Here is a 22,976-nt window from a genome sequence, read left to right as displayed (position 1 = left end):
TAAAAGTAAGGCCTGTCAAGTCCAAATAAGTTACTCAAGATGGACAAACCACTGCTATCTCTGTTTTTCAGACCCTTAATATTCTTAAAAGCAACAAGAGCCAGTAGGAAAGCTGCCTTTAATGGTGGATAAGGGGGACGCCCGGGTAGCTCAGTTGGTTAAGCATCTGCCTTTTGCTCAGGTCATGATCCCAGAGTCCTGGGATCAAGGCCCGAATCTGGCTCCCTGCTCAATGAGGAGCCTGTTTCTCCCTCTCCCTCTGCTACTCCCCCTGCTTCTGCGCGCTCTCTCTCTCTGACAAATAAATAAATAAATAAAATTTAAAAAAAATTAAGGTGGATAAGGCATTTATAATAAAAAGTATAACTTCTTCATAACTTGTTCATTTACTGTGTTTATTAGGCATAGCTATCTGACCTATGTATTATTTATTTTAGGTGAAAGAGCTTATAATCCTAAGTACTTCCATGACAGGGTCCAGCGAATCAAGATTGATGATCACAATGTCCCCAGTCTAAGGTAAATTTCATGCCAAGATGGCTGTCAAAAGAAAGCTAAATATACTGGGCTTGATTTTTTGGATGAATTTTAATTCAACTAAAAATTTTACATTTGAAATCAGTGAGATGGTGGCATTCACCAAGGAAGTGGATGAATGGATGTCTCAAGATGATGAAAACATCGTAGTGATTCACTGTAAGGGAGGCAAAGGTAAAAATATTTTTTAATTTTTCTTTTTCTAAATAAATATTAGTACATTAAAGTATAAGAAGAAGGTACATACTGTTATCAGTATAAATAGTTGTTAAAATTTTGGAAGGGGGGTCGCCTAGGTGGCGCAATGGTTAAGTATCTGACTCCTGGATTCAGCTAAGGTCCTGATCTCAGGGTGGGGAGATCAAGTCCTTCACCAGGCTCTGCACTCAGCACAGAGTCAGCTTAAGTTTCTCTCTTCCTCTGCCCTTCTGTTCCCCACCCTGCTCTCTCTCACTCTTTCTCTCAAATTTCTCAAATAAATGAATAAATTTTTTTAAAAAATAGTTAACATTTTTTGATGTTCACTTCAAGACTAAAGGAAGGGAAGGAAAGGAAGTGGGGGGGGGGGTGGAAGGTAAATACTAAAGGGAAGAAAATAGGAATAACAAAACTAAGAAAGATTGAACATAATTTTTTCTTGTTTATTGACTATTTGAGTTTCATAAGTTTTGATTTGCAAAAGTATCTATGAAAGTAAAAATGTTTAATTTTAAAAACTGTCAGAGCACTTTTTAAAAGAAATTTTTAATAAACATATGTTTTTATCCCCAGGGGTACAGGTCTGTGACTCGCCAGGTTTACACATTTCACAGTACTCATCATAGCACATACCCTCCCCAATGTCCATAACCCCCCTCCCCCTCTCCCAACCCCCCCTCCACCAGCAACCCTCAATTTGTTTTGTGAAATTAAGAGTCATTTATGGTTTGTCTCCCTCCCAATCCCATCTTGTTTCATTTATTCTTCTCCTATCCCCCTAACCCTCCATGTTGCATCTCCACATCCTCATATCAGGGAGATCATATGATAGTTGTCTTTCCCCAATTGACTTATTTCACTAAGCATGATACCCTCTAGTTCCATCCACGTCATCGCAAATGGCAAGATTTCATTTCTTTTGATGGCTGCATAGTATTCCATTGTGTATCTATACCACATCTTCTTTATCCATTCATCTGTTGATGGACATCTAGGTTCTTTCCATAGTTTGGCTATTGTAGACATTGCTGCTATAAACATTCGGGTGCACGTGCCCCTTCGGATCACTATGTTTGTATCTTTAGGGAAAATACCCAGTAGTGCAATTGCTGGGTCATAGGGTAGTTCTATTTTCAACATTTTGAGAAACCTCCGTGCTGTTTTCCAGAGTGGTTGCACCAGCTTGCATTCCCACCAACAGTGGAGGAGGGTTCCCCTTTCTCCTGACTTGTTAATTTTAGCCATTCTGACTGGTGTGAGGTGATATCTCATTGTGGTTTTGATTTGTATTTCCCTGATGCCGAGTGATGTGGAGCACTTTTTCATGTGTCTGTTGGCCATCTGGATGTCTTCTTTGCAGAAATGTCTGTTCATGTCCTCTGCCCATTTCTTGATTGGATTATTTGTTCTTTGGGTGTTGAGTTTGCTAAGTTCCTTATAGATTTTGGACACTAGCCCTTTATCTGATATGTCATTTGCAAATATCTTCTCCTATTCTGTCAGTTGTCTTTTGGTTTTGTTAACTGTTTCCTTTGCTGTGCAAAAGCATTTGATCTTGATGAGATCCCAATAGTTCATTTTTGCCCTTGCTTCCCTTGCCTTTGGCGATGTTCCTAGGAAGAAGTTGCTGCAACTGAGGTCAAAGAGGTTGCTGCCTGTGTTCTCCTCAAGGATTTTGATGGATTCCTTTCTCACATTGAGGTCCTTCATCCATTTTGAGTCTATTTTCATGTGTGGTGTAAGGAAATGGTCCAGTTTCATTTTCCTGCATGTGACTCTCCAAGTTTCCAAGCACCATTTGTTGAAAGGCTGTCTTTTTTCCATTGGACATTCTTTCCTGCTTTGTCGAAGATTAGTTGACCATAGAGTTGAGGGTCTATTTCTGGGCTCTCTATTCTGTTCCATTGATCTATGTGTCTGTTTTTATGCCAGTACCATACTGTCTTGATGATGACAGCTTTGTAATAGAGCTTGAAGTCTAGAATTGTGATGCCAGCAACTTTGGCTTTCTTTTTCAATATTCCTTTCGCTATTTGAGGTCTTTTCTGGTTCCATATAAATTTTAAGATTATTTGTTCTATTTCTTTGGAAAAAAATGGGTGGTATTTTGATAGGGATTGCATTAAATGTGTAGATTGCTTTAGCTAGAATAGACATTTTCATAATATTTTTTCATCCAATCCATAAGCATGGAATTTTTTTGTGTTTTTTTCCATTTCTTTGTGTCTTCCTCAATTTCTTTCATGAGTACTTTATAGTTTTCTGAGAATAGATTCCTTGCCTCTTTGGTTGGGTTTATTCCTAGGTATCTTATGGTTTTTGGGTGCAATTGTAAATGGGATTGACTCCTTAATTTCTCTTTCGTCTGTCTTGTTGGTGTAAAGAAATGCAACTGATTTCTGTGCATTGACTTTATATCCTGTCACTTTACTGAATTCCTGTACAAGTTCTAGCCATTTTGGAGTGGAGGCTTTTGGGTTTTCCACATAAAGTATCATATCATCTGCAAAGAGTGATCGTTTGACTTCTTCTTTGCCAATTTGGATGCCTTTAATTTCTTTTAGTTTTCTGATTGCTGAGGCTAGGACTTCTAGTACTATATTGAATAACAGTGGTAATAATGGACATCCCTTCCATGTTCCTGACCTTAGTGGAAAACCTTTCAGTTTTTCTTCATTGAGAATCGTATTTGCAGTGGGTTTTTCATAGATGGCTTTGATAATATTGAGGTATGTGCCCTCTATCCCTACACTTTGAAGAGTTTTAATCAGGAAGGGATGCTGCACTTTGTCAAATGCTTTTTCAGCATCTATTGAGAGTATCATATGGTTCTTGTTCTTTCTTTGATTAATGTATTGTATCACATTGATTGATTTGCGGATGTTGATCCAAACTTGCAGCCCTGGAATAAATCCCACTTGGTCATGGTGAATAATCCTTTTAATGTACTGTTGGATCCTACTGCAACCAGTTCAAGGTAACCCCGAGCTGAGAGCTCACTCCTCGGCTCTGTCTCTGTAGCCAGCTCCCTGCTCTAATACCTACGAGCTCTGCGACACTCAGACACCCCCAGTCTTTCTGTGATCCCACGGGACCTGGGGTTACGCTGACCCTAGGTGGGCTTCACCCTGGTTTAGTCTCTGGAGCGATGTCCCTCAGTGGAGCGGACTTTTAAAAGCCCTGAAGTTGTGAAGTTGTGCTCCATTGCTCCGTTGCTTGCGGGGAGCCAGCCCCTCCCCCCCACGGTCTATCTTTCTGTCGCTTCGGACTCACTTCTCCGCCGTCCTACCTTTCAGAAAGTGGTCGATTTTCTGTTTCTAGAATTGTTGCTCTTTTCTTCGATTTCCCATTGGATTTGTAGGTGTTCGCAATGTTTAGATAAGCTATCGAGCTCATCTCCTGCTACCTGATGTTGTCTCAGCCTGCTACTTCTCCGCCATCTTGACCCCACCTCCTGTCAGAGCACTTTTATTTAAAATTGTTCTGAAACTTTGTGAGGACCTTTTAAATTTAAGGAGGAAACAGTGACGCTGTTGCAAAACCCAAAAATTATAGTGTCATTTTTGTCGTGTAGAGATACAAAGAAGTTGATTTTTGTGAGGTAAAGTGGGGAAAAAAAGTGTAAATTCATTCAATTTAAATTGAGTTATATTTTTCTCTCATTCAGCTTTAGGCTTTTAATGATCATCTAAGTATATTTCACAATTTTTGGCCAAGAATTCTATTTTTGGTGGACCATAAAACAGTTTTTTTATTGCATTCCAGGAAAACACAGTATTTTAAAACTGCCGTATACAACTGAGTAGAATCAGGTTTTAGTCTTACTTGAAAACTCGTTTAAGCCCATGAATTAATAGGTAGGTTCTATCATTAGCTCTACAGGTTGAAATATACTAGACATGCAATTTGAAATACATGTATAAATGAAGGCTATAGAAGTGAAACCATAGGAAAAAAAAAAAAAAAGAAGTGAAACCATAGGAATTCCTTTGACTATCTTTTATTTACAAATAAAGTTATTTGTAATATTTGTAAAATTATTTACAAATTATTTTTTATTTATAAAATTATATTTATATATATTTATAAAAATTAATAATTATATAATTATATTTACAAACTATATTAATATTTGTAAAAATTATTTACAAATACCGTCATTTCATGTGGCTCGACCTCAATAATCCAAGCAATTAACCGTAGTTTCCTTTTAATTAAAGCTAATTCCCTGCTTGAAGGATAACCTTCATTTCAAATTTCATTTTTAAATTTTTTCTGAAAAGGGACTTCAGTTATCCTGTGTCCACCTGTCTTGCATTGACTTTCCTTTAGGATTGTTTGGCAAGCTGGTCTTCAGCTGGTATTGTTAGGGTACGAAGTCGACCACCCCTCAATGAGACAGAGAACACTCTCGATAATGCAAGTCACACAGCAAGGTTTATTTCCAGCCAGCTGGGGTCCAAGTATCTGCCCAGCACAGCGGGTTTCAACAAGGACCCCAAGCACTCAAAGCCAAGGGTTTATATAGCATTTTCAAGGCACTTTTTCATAGCTACATACATATCTTGTGCCCCACTCTGACAGTTTAACTTTAACTTTTTGCCACCCCGGCGTCACCCTGGCTGTTAAGTGAGATTTAGGTTTAGAAGAAATTTAACTTTATTTACCTTTCCCTCTGCCTCAGCCACCTTCAGTTTTATGGTGGGGAGGGCAACCTTAGGCCTCAAGGAGCTGAGCTTTTTGTCTCTGGAAATTGGACTATTGAGAAGATAGCTTCTTTGTTGTAAATCACTAGTCCTGCAGGATTGTTGTGATCTCTGCAAGTTAACTATTTGTTTTTTATTAACATCTTGTCCCTGTGGTGCCACGACCTAACTGCCCTGGTGGTATATGATTAAGTTGTTTTCCCAGGTTTTAGCTAGTTTCTCTTATCTCAAGTCACGCACGCAGTATCGCCTGTTAGGGATGCTCAGTAAAATGGCTTCCAGGCCTTCAGGATGGCCATTCTTATGCTAACCAACTCTTAGAGTGCAAGGTGCCAGCTTTTGCTTTGCCAAGATGGCTGTACTTATGTCGGGGCTAGACTCAGGTGGGTCAGCCTTGTTTTTCTTGGCCTCCACACCTGGAGCTGGTTTCCAGGACTTGTTTTTAAGTCCCCTGGGGGAAGGGGAGCAGGGACAGTTTAAGGGTTAAACAACAAAGTTACTATTTAACCTCAATGGAAGCCTCTGGCTAAAATAGAAATATAAAATAGGTCCTACAGTATGTATCAGAGTAGCTTTTTATTTCAAGTTTCATTCATACTGGTTTTGGTCCCCTCTTGCTGGTTTGCTCTCTTCTTGCCCGCACATCACCAGCAGAATCATGACAGTCAAAGTATTTTATTATTGATTTATGGGACTACGTTAAATAAACTGGATGTTGATTTTTTTTTTTTAGTAATGTTGACATGCTATGTTAAAATGAAAACACTAATTTAAAAAGATGGTTGCACCCCTGTGTTTATTGCAGCATTATTTACAATAGCCAAGTTATAGAAGCAACCCAAATGTCCATCAATAGATAAATGGGTGAAGGAAATATGGGGTGTGTGGACATACACACATGATGGATTATTACTCAGCCATAAAAAATAGATGCTGTTGTTTCTGTTAGTAGTTTATATTAAAACAGTCTACTCCTACATGTTGTCTTTAACTTGATTATGATTTATTTTGTCATTTGGAAGTATTTGTTATTTTGAATGGAGTGAAATTTATCAGTCTTTGTGTGTACATGTGTGGTTTGTGCTTTTTGTCATGTTTAAGAAATCCAGTCTGCACACTGAGGTAGTGACATTATTATACTTTATAAATATTAAAGTTTTATTTTTCACATTTAGGTCTTTAATTGGGATTTGGGGAGGGAGGGCTTTTTTCCATATGGATATACAATTGTCCTAACACCATCTATCACATGCTCATTTATTCCCCATTGATTTACAATTCTTTCTCAGTCATGTACCAAGTTTTAATAGAAGTTTGGGACTGTTTCTCAGTTCTTTATGCCACACTACTGAATTTTTTTTTATTTAAAAAAGATTTTTTAAGATTTTTATTTATTTACTTGACAGAGAGATCACAAGTAGGCAGAGAGGCAGGGAGAGAAAGAGGGGGAAGTAGGCTCCTTACAGAGCAGAGAGCCCAACATGGGGCCCAATCCCAGGAACCTGAAATCATGACCCAAGCTGAAGGCAGAGGCCAACCCACTGAGCCAACCAGGCACCCCTTAAAAAAATTTTTTTATTAAAGCATAGTTGATACACAGTGTTACGTATACAACATAGTAATTGACAAGTCTATACATTGTACCGTGCTCCCAACAAGTGTGGCTACCATCTGTCACTATGCAATGCTTTCTGTTATCTTCAATTACAGTATCACTGACCAGCTCCCTGTGACGTACCTTTCATCCCCTTGACTTATTCTATAACTGGAAGCCTGATTTCCTATTCCCCTTCACCCATTTTATCCAAAGCCTCACCCCCTTCCTTTTGACACCAACCACTTTGCTTTCTGTATTTGTAGGTCTTTTTCTGCCTTTTGTTTTTTAGAATCCACATATAAACTGAAATAATATGGTGTTTATCTCGCTGACTTATTTCACTTAGCAAAACACCCTCTAGGTCCATCCATATTGTCACAAATGGTAAAATCTCATCCTTTTATGGCTGAGTAATACTCCATTGTGTGTATATATTTGCATAATATTCCATTGTGTGTATATGTGTGTGTACACACACATATAGAGAGATAGTTATAGACATCACCTCTTCCTTTGATAGGGACTCAGATTGCTTTCATACCTTGGCTATTGCAAATAATGCTGCAATGACCATAGGGGTGCATATATCTTTTTAATTAGTGTTTTCATGTTCTTTCAATAAATGCCCAATAACAAAATTACTGGATCACATGGTAATTTTATTTTTAAGGAACCTACAGAAGAACTAAGGAATTCTGAGGAACCTCCATACTGTTTTCCACAGTGGATACACCAATTTACACTCCCACCAGCAGTGCACAAAGATTCTTTTTCTCCACATCCTTGCCAACACTTGTTATTTCTTGTCTTAATGTTATATCTAATTGTGATTTGCATTTCCCTGATGATTAGTGATGTAGAACATTTTTTCTTGTGTCTGTTGGCCATCTGTATGTTTTTGGAAAGATGTCTATTTAGATCCTCTGCCTATTTTCTGAATCCTATTTTTGGGGTTTTTTTGGTGTTGTGTAAATTATTTGTATATCTTGGATATTAATACCTTATCACATATGTCATTTGCAAATATCTTCTCCCACTTAGTGGGTTGGCTTTTCATTTTGCTGATGATTTTCTTCACTGTGCAAAAGTGGTGTTTTTTTAAATTTTTTATTTTGGTATAGTCCCAAAGGTTTACTTTACTTTTGTTTCCCTTGCCTGAGGACACATATCTAGAAAGATGCTGGTATGGCCTATGTGAAAGCACTTTCTGCTGACATTTTCTTCAAGGAGTTTCATGGTTTCAGGTCTCATGTTTGGGTCCTTAATTCATTTTGAGTTTATTTCTGTGTATGGTGAAAGAAAGTGGTCCAGTTTCAATCTTTTGTGTGTAGCTGTCCAGTATTCCCAACACCATTTGTAGAAGATACTGTCTCTTTCCCATTGCATATTCTGCTTCCTTCATTCTATATTAATTGAACCAATAACTGTGGGTTTATTTCTGGACTTTCTATTGCGTTCTCTTAATTTATTTGTCTCTTTTTGTGAGAGTACCATACTGTTTTGATTACTACAGCTTTGTAGTATATCTTGAAATTTGGGATTGTGATACCCCTAGTCTTGTTGTTGTTTTCCAAGATTACCTAGGCTACTTGGAGGTCTTCCATGGTTCCATACAAATTTTGGGACTGATTTTTCTAGTTGTATGAAAAATGGCATTCATATGTTGACAGGAATTACATTAAATCTTTGGGTAATATGGATATTTTAATAATGGTTGTTCTTCCAGTCCATGAGCGTGGAATTTCTGTCCATCTGTTTATTTCATCTTCAGTTTCTTTCATCAGTGTTTTATAGTTTTCATATTATAGGTCTTTCACCTCCATATTTTTAGTACTATTGTAAATGGGACTGTTTTCATAATTTCTCTTTCTGCTACTTCATTATTAGTGTATAGAAATGCAATGGATTTCTATATATATTCTATATATTGATTATTGATTGATTATTGATATATTGATTTCTATATATTTCTATATATTGATATTGTATCCTGCAACCTTACTGAATTTGTTCATCAATTCTTGTAGTTTTTTTGGTGGAATCTTTTAAGGTTTTATATATATATATATATATATATATATATATATAATCCTGATTCAGATTTGGGAAATTATACATTTCTAAGAATTTATGAATTTTATCTAAATTATCCTGTTTGTTCACATACAATTTTTTTATAGTGTTTTCTTATAATCCTTTGCATTCTGTAGTGTTGGTTTCTATTTCTCTTCTGTCATTTGTGATTTCGTTTGAGTCCTCTCTTTCTATTTTGTATATATATATATATATATAGTATCATGTCATCTGCAAATAGACTGTTACTTCTTCCTTACTAATTTGGATGCCTTTTATTTCTAGTCAGCTGTGGATAGGACTTCCAGTACTAAGTTGAATAAGAATGGGGAGTAGACATCTTTGTCTTGTTTCTGATCTTAGGGGAAAAGCTCTTAGTTTTTCACCATTGAGTATGATGTTATCTGTGAGTTTTTCATATATGGCCTTTATTATATTGAGATGTTTTCTCTAAATCTACTTTGTTGAGGGTTTTTATCATGCATAGTTATTGTACCTCGTCAAATGCTTTTTCTGCATCTGTTGAAATGATATAGTTTTTATCTTTCATTGATATGATATATCACATTAATTGATTTGTGAATATTGAGCCACACTTGCATGTCAAGTATAAATCCCACTTGCTCATAGTGAATGATTTTTTTTTTAAGTATTGTTGGATTTGGTTTCCTAGTATTTTGTTGAGGATTTTTGCATCTATGTTCATCAGAGATATTGGCCTGTGACTCTTTTTTTTTTTTTTTTTTTTGTAGTGCCTTTATCTGGTTTTGGTATCAGGATAATATTGGCCTCAGAGGATAAATGAATTTCATTCCTCTTTTTATTTTTGGAATAGTTTGAGAATACACATATATTCTTCTTTAAATGCTTGGTAGAGGGGTGACTGGGTGGCTCAGTGGGTTAAGGCCTCTGCCTTCAGCTCAGGTCATGATCCCAGGGTCCTGGGATCGAGCCCCGCATCAGGCTCTCTGCTCAGCTGAGAGCCTGCTTCCCTTCCTCTCTCTCTGCCTGCCTCTCTGCCTACTTGTGATCTTTGTCTGTGAAATAAATAAATAAAATCTTAAAAAAGAATTTTAAAAAATGCTTGGTAGAATTTACCTGTGAAGCCATCTTTTCCTGGACTTTTGTTTGTTGGGAGTTTTTTTTAAATTACTGACTCAATTTCATTGTTGGTAATCACTCTGTTCACATATTCTATTTCTTCCTGATTCAGATTTGGGAAATTATACATTTCTAAGAATTTATGAATTTTATCTAAATTATCCTGTTTGTTCACATACAATTTTTTTATAGTGTTTTCTTATAATCCTTTGCATTTCTGTAGTGTTGGTTTCTATTTTTCTTCTGTCATTTGTGATTTCGTTTGAGTCCTCTCTTTCTATTTTTGTGTTTTGTTTTTGATGAGTCTGGCTAAAGGTTTACCAGTTTTGTTGATTTTTTTTTTCAAAGAACGAACTCTTGGTTTCATTGGTCTGTTCGATTGTTTTTCACTTTCTATTTTGTTTATTTTTGCTCTGATATTTAGTATTTCCTTCCTTCTACTTGTTTGGGATTTGTTGGTTCTTTTTCTATATCTGTTAGCTGTAAGGTTAGGTTGTACAATTGGGATTTTTTTCTTGCTTCTTAAGTAGGCCTCTGTTGCTACACACTTGCTTCTTAGGACCACTTTTGCTGCATCACAAAGATTTTGGACCAGTGTGTTTTCATTTTTGTTTGTCCCTATGTATTTCTTGATTTCCTCTTTGATTTTGGTTGACCCATTCGTTGTTTAGTAGCATATTATTTAACTTGCATATATCTGTGATCTTTCCAGATTTCTTCTTATAATTGATTTCTAGTTTCATAACATGGTCAGAAAAGACACATGCTGAGACTTCAGTCTTCTAAAATTTATTGAGACTTGTTTTGTGGCCTAACATGTGATCTATCCAGAGAATGTTCTATGTGCACTTGAAAAGAATGTGTGTATTCCACTGCTTTGGGGTAGAATGTTCTAATTATATCTGTTAGATCCATTTGGTCCAATGTGTCCAAAGCCATTCTTCCCTTCCTGATTTTCTGTTTAGATGATCTGTTCATTGGTGTAGGTGAGGTGGTGAAGTCCCCTACTATTAACATATTACTATTGGTTACTTTCTTTATGTTTGTTATTCATTGCTTTATGTATTTTGGTTCTTCCGTGTTGGATGCATAAATTTTTACAACTGTTCTCTCTTTGTGTTGGATTTTTCCCTTTATGATTACATAGTGCCCTTCTTTGTCCTTGTTACAGTTTTTGTTTTAAGGTCAATTTTGTCCAATACAAGTATTGCTACCCCAGCTCTCTTTTCACCTCCATTTGCATGATAAATGCTTTTCCTTTCCTTCACTTTCTTTTTTTGTTTGTTTGTTTTGAGGAAAATTTTATAATTGTATATAAAGTGCATAGTAGTATACTTAGTAAGTATACTACATATTGTAGTTGTGTGTTTTTTAATCACTTATCCATCTGTATCTTCTTTCCATAATATTTTTTCATATTCATGCAGAAAAATTTTAGTGACTTCTTTTTTATTTTGCTTTTTCCATTTTTTATTTAAATTCAGTTAATTAACATAATTTATTATAGGTTTCAGGAGGTAGAGGTAAATAATTCATCAGTCTTATATAATACCCAGTGCTCATTACATCATGTGCCCTCCTTAATGTCTATCACCAGTTACCACATCCTGCCACCTCTCTTCCCTCCAGCAACCCTCAGTTTATTTCCTATGATTAAGAGTTTCTTATGATTTGTCTCTCTCTGTCTGGTTTTGTCTTGTTTTATTTTTTCCCCTCTTCTCCTATGATCCCCTGTTTTATTTCTTCAATTCCACATATCAGCAAGATCATATGATAGTTGTCTTTCTCTGACTTATTTCATTTAGCATAATACCCTCTAGTTCCATCCATGTCATTGCAAATGGCAAGATTTCATATATTTTTTAAAGATTTTATTTATTGGACAGACAGAGATCACAAGTAGGCAGAGAGACAGGCAGAGAGAGAGAGAGAAGGAAGCAGGCTCCCCGCTGAGCAGAGAGCCCAATGCGGGGCTCGATCCCAGGACCCTGGAATCATGAACTAAGCCGAAATCAGTGGCTTTAACCCACTGAGCCGCCCAGGCGCCCCAAGATTTCATATTTTTGATGGCCGAGTAGTATTCCTGTGTGTGTGTGTGTGTGTGTGTGTGTGTGTGTGAGTGTGTGTACACACCACACCTTCTTTATCCATTCATCTGGACTATTTCCATAGTTTGGCTATTGTGGACATTGTTGCTATAAACATTGGGGTGCAGGTGCCTCTTTGGATCACATTTGTATCTTTGGGGTAAATACCCAGTAGAGCAATTGCTGGGTTGTAGAGTAGCTCTATTTTCAACTCTTTGAGGAACCTCCCCTACTGTTTCCCAGAGTGGCTGTCCAAGCTTGTATTCCCACCAACAGTGTTAGAGTGTTTCCCTTTCTCCACGTCCTTGCCAACATCTGTCATTTCCTGATTTGTTAATTTTAGCATTTCTGTGGTGTGAGGTGGTATCTTATTGTGGTCTTGATTTGCATTTCCCTGAGACTAAGGGATGCTGAGCATTTTTTCCTGTGTCAGTTGACCACTTGTATGTCAGCTTTGGAGAAGTGTCTTGTTCATGTCTTTTGCCCATTTCTTGTCCGGACTATTTGCTTTTTGGGTGTTGAGTTTGGTACGTTCTTTATAGATTTTAGATACTAGCCCTTTATCTGATATGTCATTTGTAATTATCTTCTCCCATTCTGTCAGTTGTCTTTTGGTTTTGTCGACTGTTTCCCTTGCTGTGCAAAAGCTTTTTATCTTAATGAAGTCCCGATAGTTCATTCTTGGTATTGTTTCCCTCTCTTTTGGAGATGTTGTCTACCAAGTAGTTGCTGCAGCTGAAGTAAAAGAGATTGCTGCCTGTGTTCTTCTCTAGGAATTTGATGGATAGAATTCATGGTTTTTTCCCCATGATTATTTAGTCTTTCAATTCTAATTAAAAATTTTTTTTCTCTTTCCCCTTTCAACCACTTTATCAACGTTTTAGAAAAATCTTTAATGGATGGATTCCTGTCTCGTGTTTAGGTCTTTCATCCACTTTGAGCTATATTTGTGTATGGTGTAAGGTAATGGTCCAGTTTCATTCTTCTGCACATGGCTATCTAATTTTCCCAACACCATTTGTTGAAGAGACTGTCTCTTTTCCACTTTATATTCTTTCCTATTTTGTCAAAGGTTAGTTGACCATAGAATTGAGGGTCAATTTCTGTGTTCTCTATTCTGTTCCCTTGATCTATGTGTCTGTTTTTGTGTCAGTACCATACTGTCTTGATGACTATAGTCATCAAGAAACTGGTGATGCCCCCAGTTTTTGTTCTCATTATTCAGGGTCTTTTCTGGTTCCATACACATTTTAGGATTATTTGTTCCAGCTCTGTGAAAAAAAGTTGATGGTATTTTGATAGGGATTGCATTGAATGTGTAGATTGCTCTAGGTAGCATAGACATTTTCACAATATTTGTTCTTCCAATCCATGAGCATGGAACATTTTTCCATTTCTTTGTGTCTCCTTCAATTTCTTTCATGAGTGTTCTATAGTTTTCTGGGTACAGAACCTCTTTGGTGAGGTTTATTCCTAGGTATCTTATGATTTGGGGGCAGTCGTAAATGAGATCAACAACTTAATTTCTCTTTCTTCTGTCTCATTGTTAGTGTATAGAAATGCAGCTTATTTCTGTGCATTGATTTTATACCTTGCCACATTGCTGAATTCCTGAATGAGTTCTAGGAATTTGGGGGTGGAGCCTTTTGGGTTTTCCACATAGAGTATCATGTCATCTGCAAACAGAGTTTGACTTCATCTTTGCCAATTCAGATGCCTTGTATTTCTTTTTGTTGTCTGATTGCTGAGGCTAGGACTTCTAGGTCTATGTTGAACATCAGTGGTGATATTGGCCATCCCTGCCGTGTTCCTGATCTTAGGGGAAAAGCACTTAGTTTTGAGAATGATATTCACTGTGGGATTTTTGTAGATGAGTTTTATTATATTGAGGTATGTTCCCTCTCCCCCTACACTGTGAAGAGTTTTAATCAAGAAAGGATGCTGTACTTTGTCAAATGCTTTTTCTGCATCTATTGAGAGGATCATATTGTTCTTTTCTTTTCTTTTGTTAATTAATTATATCATGTTGATTGATTTCAAAGAACCATCTCCTAGTTTCATTGATCTGTTGTATTGTTCCTTTTGTTTCTATTTCACTGATTTCTGGTTTAATCTTTATTATTTCTCTTCTCCTGCTGGGCTTAGGCTTTATTTGCTGTTCTTTCTCTAGCTCCTTTAAGTGTAAGATGAGATTGTGTTTTTGAGACCTTTCTTGTTTCTTGAGAAAGGTTTGTTGCTATGTACTTCCCTCTTAAGACCACCTTTGCTGCATCCCAAAAGTTTTGAACAGTTGTGTTTTCATTTTCATTTGTTTCCATGAATTTTCTAAATCCTCCTTTAATTTCCTGGTTGACCCATTCATTCTTTCATAGGATGTTCTTTAGCCTCCATGTATTTGAATTCTTTCCAAATTTCCTCTTGTGATTGAGTTCTAGTTTCAAAGCATTGTGGTCTTTAAATATGCAGGGAATGATCCCAGTATTTTGGTACTGGTTGAGACCTGGTTTGTGACCCAGTATGTGATTTATTCTGGAGAATGTTCCATGTGTCAAGTAAAATTAAATACATCGAAAGGATAGAATGTAACTGTAAAGAGGAAAATTAAAAAAGACTTTAACAAAACAACAACAATGAATCAACAACAACAACAAAAAAGGAAGCAGAGTACAGGAGAATATGATCAGACAGGTGAATAGAACAGAGCCATACACTAGATTTTGGGTGTGTTTTGGTCTGTTAGAAGAAACTACATCCCAGAATTATAAAGAAAGAAAAACTTGTATTATGTACAAAAAGAAAATTAAATACAATGAAGGGATAGAATGTAACTGTAAAAATGAAAATTAAAGATTTTTCTAAAAAGTTGATAAAGTGGTTGAAAGGGGAAAGAGAAAAAAAAATTTGAAATTAGAATTGAAAGACTAAATAATCATGGGAAAAAAACCCATGAATTCTATGTGCTGTATTCCCTTACCACTGGAGTTTTGCAGTTCTCATTAATAGGTAAACTTGGCCTTGCCTGGGTGTTCTTGCAAATCTTCTAGGGAAGGGGCCTGTTGTTTTGATTCTCAAGTGTCTTTGCCTCAGAAGGAATTGCACCACTCTTGCCAGGGGGCCAGGCTAAATAATCTGCTCTAGTTTGCCGTATATGGCTTTTGTTCCCTCAGGCTGTCTGCATAGCTTTAAAGGATGAGAATGAAAATAACAGCCTCCTAATCTCTAGCCCAGAACCAAGAACTTGGGGCCCCATGCCTCAGTGTGCCCTCATGGAAAGACAGTCAGTCACTCCTGTCTACCTGGTCTCTGTCTACACTCCATGTTCACCTGGCCTGTGACCAAGCATTTCTATCTCAGGGATAGGACCATGTTTTGAGTCTCCAAACCCTGCAGACTCCTGTGGCTCGCACCTGTGCCACTCCTCCCAGAGGCTGAAGAAGGGTTTCACCTGTTCTGTCAATTGTTGGCCCCGTGCTCAGAGAGCAGTCTCGGGACTGTGTCTCAGTTCGCGGTTTACGGCAACCCCCAGGCTGAGAGCCAACTCCTGGGCTTGCTGCTTGGAGCGAGTTTCCCTGCTCTGATGCCTGGGAACTTTGCAGCACTCAAGCACCTCTAGTCTTCCTGTGACCCTGAGGATCCTGAGACCTCACTGTCCCACCTAGGGTTCTGCCCCCATTTAGCCTCCCGAGTCTCTTTGAGGCCAGGGCGTCCCTCACTGGAGCAGACTTCTAGAAGTTCTGACTCTGCACTTCACTGCTGTATTGCTTTCCCGTAACTGGCTGATAGGTGCTCCCTCCACCCATGTTTATCTTCCCATATGTTGCCTCAGATTCACTTCTCCATACGTTCTACCTTGCAGAAAGTGGTCACTTCCCTGTTGTAGAGTTGCAGCTATTCTTTTCTTAAATCTCTGCATTTTCAGGTGTTCAGGATGAGTTGAGAGCTATCTAGCTGAATTCCTGGGACCAGATGAAATTTAGGTCTCCTACTCTCCCAACATCTTGGACTCCTTGTCCCTTCAGTTTCATTATGCATGTTTTTAGTTCTGACATGAGTCTCTTGTAAGCCTTGTAAGCCTCACTTTTTTAAATCCATTTTGTCACCCTATGTCTTTTGATTAGAGCATTTAGTCCATTTAAATTGAAAATAATTATTGATAAGGGTGTATTTATTGCCATTTTGTTACTTGGTTTTTTTTTAATTATTCTTATTGTTTTGTAGTTCTTTTTTCCCTTCTTCTATGACTCTCTTCTCTCATGGCTAGTTTGCTTTCTTTAGTGATATACTTGGATTCCTTTCTTTTTATTTTTTGCATATCTTTTATTGGTTTTTGATTTGTGGTTATCATTAGGTTCATATATAACACTTTAGACATATACCAGTCTTTATTAAATTTATGGTCACTTAAGTTTGTCATTCTAAAGGCAGCAAATTTTTACTCCTCTCCCCTCCCCTGTTTTAGGTACACTGTATCATGCTCTACATTTTTTTTTGTTTGTTTTGTGAATTCTTTGAGTAATTTTCATAGATGCACTTATTTTTACTGACTTTGTGCTTCCCACTTTTCTTACTCTTACGTATGGTCTTCCCTTTCCACTCAAAGAGTACCCTTTAACATTTCTCATAGGGCTGGTTACTGATCATGAATTCCTTTATTGTTTATTTGTCTGGAAAACTCTTCATCTCTCCTTCCAGTCTGAATAATAGTCTTGCTGAACAGAGTATTCTTGGCTGTGGGTTTTTTCCTTCCAGTTTTTTAAATATATCATGCCACTCCCTTCTGTCCTGTAACGTCTGCTAAAAAAAATAGCTGATATTTTGGGGGGTTTCCCTTATATGTAACTGTTTCCTTTTCACTTGCTACTTTGAAAAGTCTCTTTTTATCACCACTTTTTGCCATTTTAATTACTATTTTGGTATGGATATCCTTGGATTGATTTTGTTGGGGGTTCTCTGTGCCTCCTGGACTGGATTTTTGCGTCCTTTCTGGAATTTGGGAATTTTTCAGCTATTACATCTTCAAATAAATTTTCTGCCCCATTTTCTCTCTCCTACTTCTGGGACCCCTACAGTGTGAATGTTATTATGCTTGATGGTGTTGCTGAGTTCCGTTTATATATTTTCATTTTTTAACTAGTCTTTTTTCTTTACTCTGTTCGGCTTGCTTTCTTTCCATTACTCAGTCCTCCACGTCACTAATCCATTTTTCTGCTTCCTCTAGTGTTTTATATGTTCCATCTAATGTATTTTTAATTTCAGTCATTTAGTTCTTCATCTCTGATTGGTTCTTTTTATGTTTCCTATCTCTTTGTTGAGGGTCTCACTGAGTTCATGCACTCTTTTCTCAAGTCCAGTGAGTGTCCTTATGACCATTACTTTAAATTTTCTATTGGGCATGTTACTTATCTCTGTTTCATTTAGCTCTATTGCTGTGATTTTGTCCTGTTCTTTCATTTGGGACATATTCATCTGTCTCTTCTTCTTGTCTGTATATCTGTTTCTATGTGTTAGGAAATTCAGCTATGTCTCCTGCTCCTGAAAGTAGTGGCCTTATGCAGAAGAGGTCCTGTAGTGTCCTGTGGTGCAATGTCCCCTGTTCACCAGAACCTGGTACTTCAGGGGTGTCTCCTTACATATGTTGCGTGTGCCCAATGGCTGTGTCTTGGCCACTTTTTCTTCAGTCCAGTCATCTACAAGTCATCTTTGTCTGTTGTGGGCAGGGTTTGGTCCCTGTGTTATTGGTGGTCCTGTCTAGAGCCTCATTGGACTTGATGTTAGTCAGACCAAGCATTAACCAGAGATGCAATAGCACCAAACTGCAGGCACTTTTCCTGTGTTTTCCCCCAAGAAGCTTTGAATGGTGGGCAGTACTAAAAGTCAGCCCCCAGCCCACTGGACTGCCCCCAGCCCACTGATGAGGTGGAGTCAAACTCCTGGGTGTATGTGGGTTACTTTTTCTCTGGTCAGGAGTCAATTTGGAGTGGTACTGGCCCTGTCAAGGCTGATTGTCCACTTCCATGACTGTGGCACCACTTTGCTTTTAGTTTGTTTAGTTGGGTTTGTTTGTTTGTTTGTTTTTGTTTGTGTTTTTTTTTTTGAAGGTCAAGCAAAGCTTTATTTCGTGCCAAGCATCAAGAATCAAACCGACTGGTCACAGCTGTCTCTCACAAAGAGGTGACTGGGTTTTTGTTTTTATTTTTGGTGTGGTTTTTTTTTTTTAAGATTTTTTCATTTTAGAGAGAGAGAAGGAGCAAGAGCTCAAGTATGAGTGAGGGGAGGAGGAGAGGGAGAAGAGACTCCCCGCTAAGCAGAGAGCCCGATGCGGGACACGATCTCAGGGTTCTGGGATCATGACCTGAGCCAAAACAGATGCTTAACTGACTGAGCCACCCTGGTGCCTCTGTGACACCACTTTGGATGGACATCCAACAAGGGTATTTTGGAGGAGGTGGGTCTGCAGAAGAACACAGTGTGGGACATGTGCCAGCAAGGCCCCTCTGCTAGAGGGGACCTATAGCCCCCCAAAGCCTCCTTCCAAGGCTGGAGGGGTGGGTCTGCAGAAGAGCTCAGGTGGGGGGGTGCACTGTTAGTAAGCAAAATGGAGTGTTTCTGTTACACTGGTTCCCTAGATGTATATCTAAACTGGGGGGCTGCGGAGTGAAACAGTACCTGCCAGCTCTTTTGTTCTTGGAAAAGTATCCTGAAGGTCCCTGCCCCTCCAGCACAGGCTCTAAGATTAGTGAACAAATCGCCGTTCCATATATCCCAAGTGTTTTTCAAACTGCTGCTTCTGTGCTGTATCTCAGCTGGGCTGTTGTGCTGTCTCTTTAAGGGTGGGAACTCAGTTTCCTGTAGTCCTCAGGATTTTCCAGAGCCTGGCCAACTGATTGTGTAAGCCCACCGATTATAAGAACTAGTAACATTAGGCTCCTCTAATTTTCAAAGTCAAATGTTACAGGGACTCGTCTTTCCACTGTTGATCTCCCATGCCTGGGGTGCCTGTTCTGGGTCTGCTCCTCTGTCCTGTCCACCCCAGTGGTGTCCTTTCCAACCACAGACCGTCCTGAGGGTCATTTGGCTCCCAACTGCATCTCTTCCTTTCCTACCCTCTTCAGTGTGGCCTCTTCTCTACATGTAGCTATGAAGAGTCTGCTCTACCAGTATTCAAGTCATTTTTCTTGTTTATTTGCACTGATGTTTTATCTAGGTGTATCTGTAGAACAAATTGAACCTAGGGTCATCCTACAGCGCCATCTTTCTTAGAAGCGTTTGGTTGTTTTTCAATAAGAATTTATACTTCCCTTCATGATGGTCTTGCATAATTTTTTAGTATAGTTACACACAGTGTTTCATTATGGTCTTGCATATCTTTGTTCAGTTCATTCCTAGACATACTGCTGCTACAAATGGAAGCTGTTTTTAATATTACATTTGTATTCTTTCCAGTTTTTACTACTATAGATAATGCTGCTATTATAAATATATGTTCCTTGTTGCACATGTTCCCACATTTCTGTTGACTGTGTACCTTGGAATATAATATTCACGTTTAGAGTAATGAATCTCAAACTTGAATAGATGATGGCCAAAAACCGTTCTACCAATTTACACTTCACTATAAATTGTTTGAAATTTCCATGTGTTCCATATCTTTACCAATAATCAGAATTCTTAGTCTTTTTATTTTTATCCACTGGGTGGGTGTGGGTGTGCAGCTGAATCTCATTATGGATTTAATTTGCATTTCTATTATTACTAACAAAATTGGGAAAATTTTCACAGGTTTATTAGCCACTTGGATGTCCTTCGTTATGAAGTAACTCTTTAATTTCTTTGCCCATTTTTCTCTGAATTTTTGTTTTTTTTTTCCCAATTGGATTGTAGGAATTATTTATATGTTCTGGATTTCAACTCTATTATATTTATATGCAATTTGCAAAAATTTGTTCTATGTATTTGTTATATGTATTATAATAAATATCTCTGTATTTTGCTGTTTCTGTGTTTGTTTTATGAGTATCTTTTGGTTAATAGACATATTAGTTCTAATATAGTCATTGTATATCATTCTTTCTCTTTGTAAGTTTAGTGTTTTTGGATCCTGATTAAAAAACCTTTCTCTGAGTTTAAGAAGACCCTCTCCCATGATATCTTATAGACAGTTTATTACATTTGGAGTTCATTTTTATGTGTGGTGTGAGGCAAGGGCCAAGTTTCCCTATGGTTGTCTAATTGTTTCAGCACAAAATGATCAGAAAGACTTTTATTTCTTTACTGACAAGACGTGTGGTTCAGTTTCTGAACTTTCTGTTCTGTTCATTGATCTTTCATGTATCTGTGTGCCTGTCACACAACTATCTTACTTATCACTGTTTTCTAATAAGTCCTGATTTCCAGTCAAAGGAGCCCTCTTTTCTACAATTGTTTGGGGTTTTGTTTCTTTTCAAATTTTATTTAAATTCTAGTTACTTAACATATAACATTGGCTTTACGAGTAGAATTTTGTGACTCATCACTTACATGTAATTCCCAGTGCTCATGATAACAAGTGCCCTCCTTAATACCCATCACCCATTTAGCCCATCCCCCACCCACCTCCTTCCATCAACCCTCACTTTTTTCTCTATTCTTAAGAATCTCTTATTGAGGGGGTGGGGATTGTGCCTTGGTGGCTCAGTCGTTAACATCTGCCTTCAGCTCAGGTCATAATCTCAGGGTCCTGGGATCAAGCCTTACATCAGGCTCCCTGCTTAGTAAGAAGCCTGCTTCTTCCTCTCCCACTTCCCCTGCTTCTGTTTCCTGTCTTGCTGTCTCTCTGTCAAATAAATAAATAAATTCTTAAAAAAAAAAAAGTTTGCTATTGTTTGCTTTCCTCTCTCTTTTTTCCCCCTTCCCATGTTTATCTGCTTTGTTTTTTAAATTCCACATATGAGTGAAATCGTATGGTGTTTGTCTTCTCTGATTGACTTCTTTCACTTACCATGATACCCTCTAGTTCCATCCACTTTGTTGCAAATGGCAACATTTCACTCTGTTGATGGCTGCATAGTATTTCATTGTGTGTGTGTGTGTGTGCATGTGTGCCACATCTTCTTTATCCATTCATCTGTGGATGGACATCTGGGCTCTTCCCATATTTTGGCTGTTGTGGACATTGCTGCTATAAACATTGGGGTGCATGTGTCCCTTTGAATCACTATGTTTGTAGGATTCTTTTCAAGCCCCATGTTGGGTATAAAGATTATTAAAAAATAAACTTAAAAAAAAAGAAAGCTTATATATTTTTGGTTAGATTTATTCCTGGATATTTTGATACTATTATAAATCATATCTCTTTAAAATTTTTATTTTCTAAATGTTTATTGTTGCTCTGGCATGCAATTCATTTTATTAACCTTGCAATTGGCAACCTCACCAAACTTTCTTACTCTAATTTATGTGTAAATTCTTTTGGATTTTATGGTACATGCTTGCATCATGTGAAAATAATCAATTGTATTTTTTCCTCTTCAATTTTATTTTTTCCTAACACTGGCTCAAACCTTTGGTCCAGTGTTGAATTAGAAATGGTTGCTGGGGGGAGGTGGGATTGGGAGAGGGGGAGTGGGCTATGGACATTGGGGAGGGGAGGCGAACCATAAGAGACTATGGACTCTGAAAAACAACCTGAGGGTTTTGAAGGGTCAGGGGTGGGAGGTTGGGGGAACAGGTGGTGGGTGATGGGGAGGGCACGTTTTGCATGGAGCACTGGGTGTTGTGCAAAAAGAATGAATACTGTTACGCTGAAAAAAATAAATAAATAAAAAGGGAAAAAAAAAAAAAAAAAAAAAGAAATGATCATCCTTGTTCTATTCCTGCTCTAAAAAGAAAAGCTTTCAAATCTCTCACCTATTGCTTTAGGATATATGTATGTGTATGTTTTATTTATTTAATTTGTTTATTTGAAAAAGAGAGCACACACGTAGGTGGGGGCTAGAGGGGAGAAGGGAAAGGAGAGGGACAAGCAGACTCTGCAGAGCCCCATACAGGGCTCAATCTCATGACCCTGAGATCATGACTTGAGCAGAAAGAGTTGGACACTCAACTGACTGAGCCACCCCGGCACTCCTGTGTGTGTTTTAGATACTCTATCAGATTAAGAAATTCCTTTAACTTGTTTTTATCCTCAATGGATGTTAAATTTTATCAAAAGTCCTTAAGATGATGTAACTTTTACCTTTATTCTACTAATATGATTGATTGGTGGATTATAGACACAATTAGAATAGACACAATTTTGTTGTGCTCTATTATTTTTCATAAATTGCTAGATATTTAATTTTAATTAATCTAGAGGCACCTGGGTGGCTTAGTTGGTTAACCGTCTGCCTTCGACTCAGGTGATCCCAGGGTCCTGGCATCGAGGCCCGCATCAGGCTCACTGCTAATGGATGCACAAAATAAATCAAGATGAACCACAGATGCTCACAGACCCAGTTCAAAGCTACAATGGCTTGATGCTAGATGCTAAGTGTCATTCCCAGGGAAGGAGCTTAGCAGTATCACTCTCACTGCTCAGAGTGTGTGCTGCCTCCATAAGCACTCGCTGCAAAACAGTATTTTTGCTTTTTTTCCTTTTTATCATAAAAGTGAAAATCTTCTTCAGACTGCTTCCACTTAGCAAAAACAGGTGCTAACATG

General features: G+C 37.8%; 1 protein-coding gene across 1 annotated transcript in view; it reads left to right on the top strand.

Moving 5' to 3' along the window:
* Positions 1-22,976, top strand: part of LOC123956043 (phosphatidylinositol 3,4,5-trisphosphate 3-phosphatase TPTE2-like) — a 72,487-nt gene that overhangs the window by 17,612 nt on the left and 31,899 nt on the right. Inside the window, exons 9-10 of the mRNA XM_046028311.1 lie at positions 438-519; positions 623-711. Of these exons, the coding sequence (XP_045884267.1) occupies positions 438-519; positions 623-711 (171 nt within the window). The remainder of the gene's footprint in view (positions 1-437; positions 520-622; positions 712-22,976) is intronic.

Source organism: Meles meles, chromosome 14 (assembly GCF_922984935.1).
Source record: "Meles meles chromosome 14, mMelMel3.1 paternal haplotype, whole genome shotgun sequence".
Taxonomy (NCBI): domain Eukaryota; kingdom Metazoa; phylum Chordata; class Mammalia; order Carnivora; family Mustelidae; genus Meles; species Meles meles.
The sequence above is the reverse complement of the archived record's forward strand: the minus strand, read 5'-3'. Positions and strand labels throughout refer to the sequence as shown.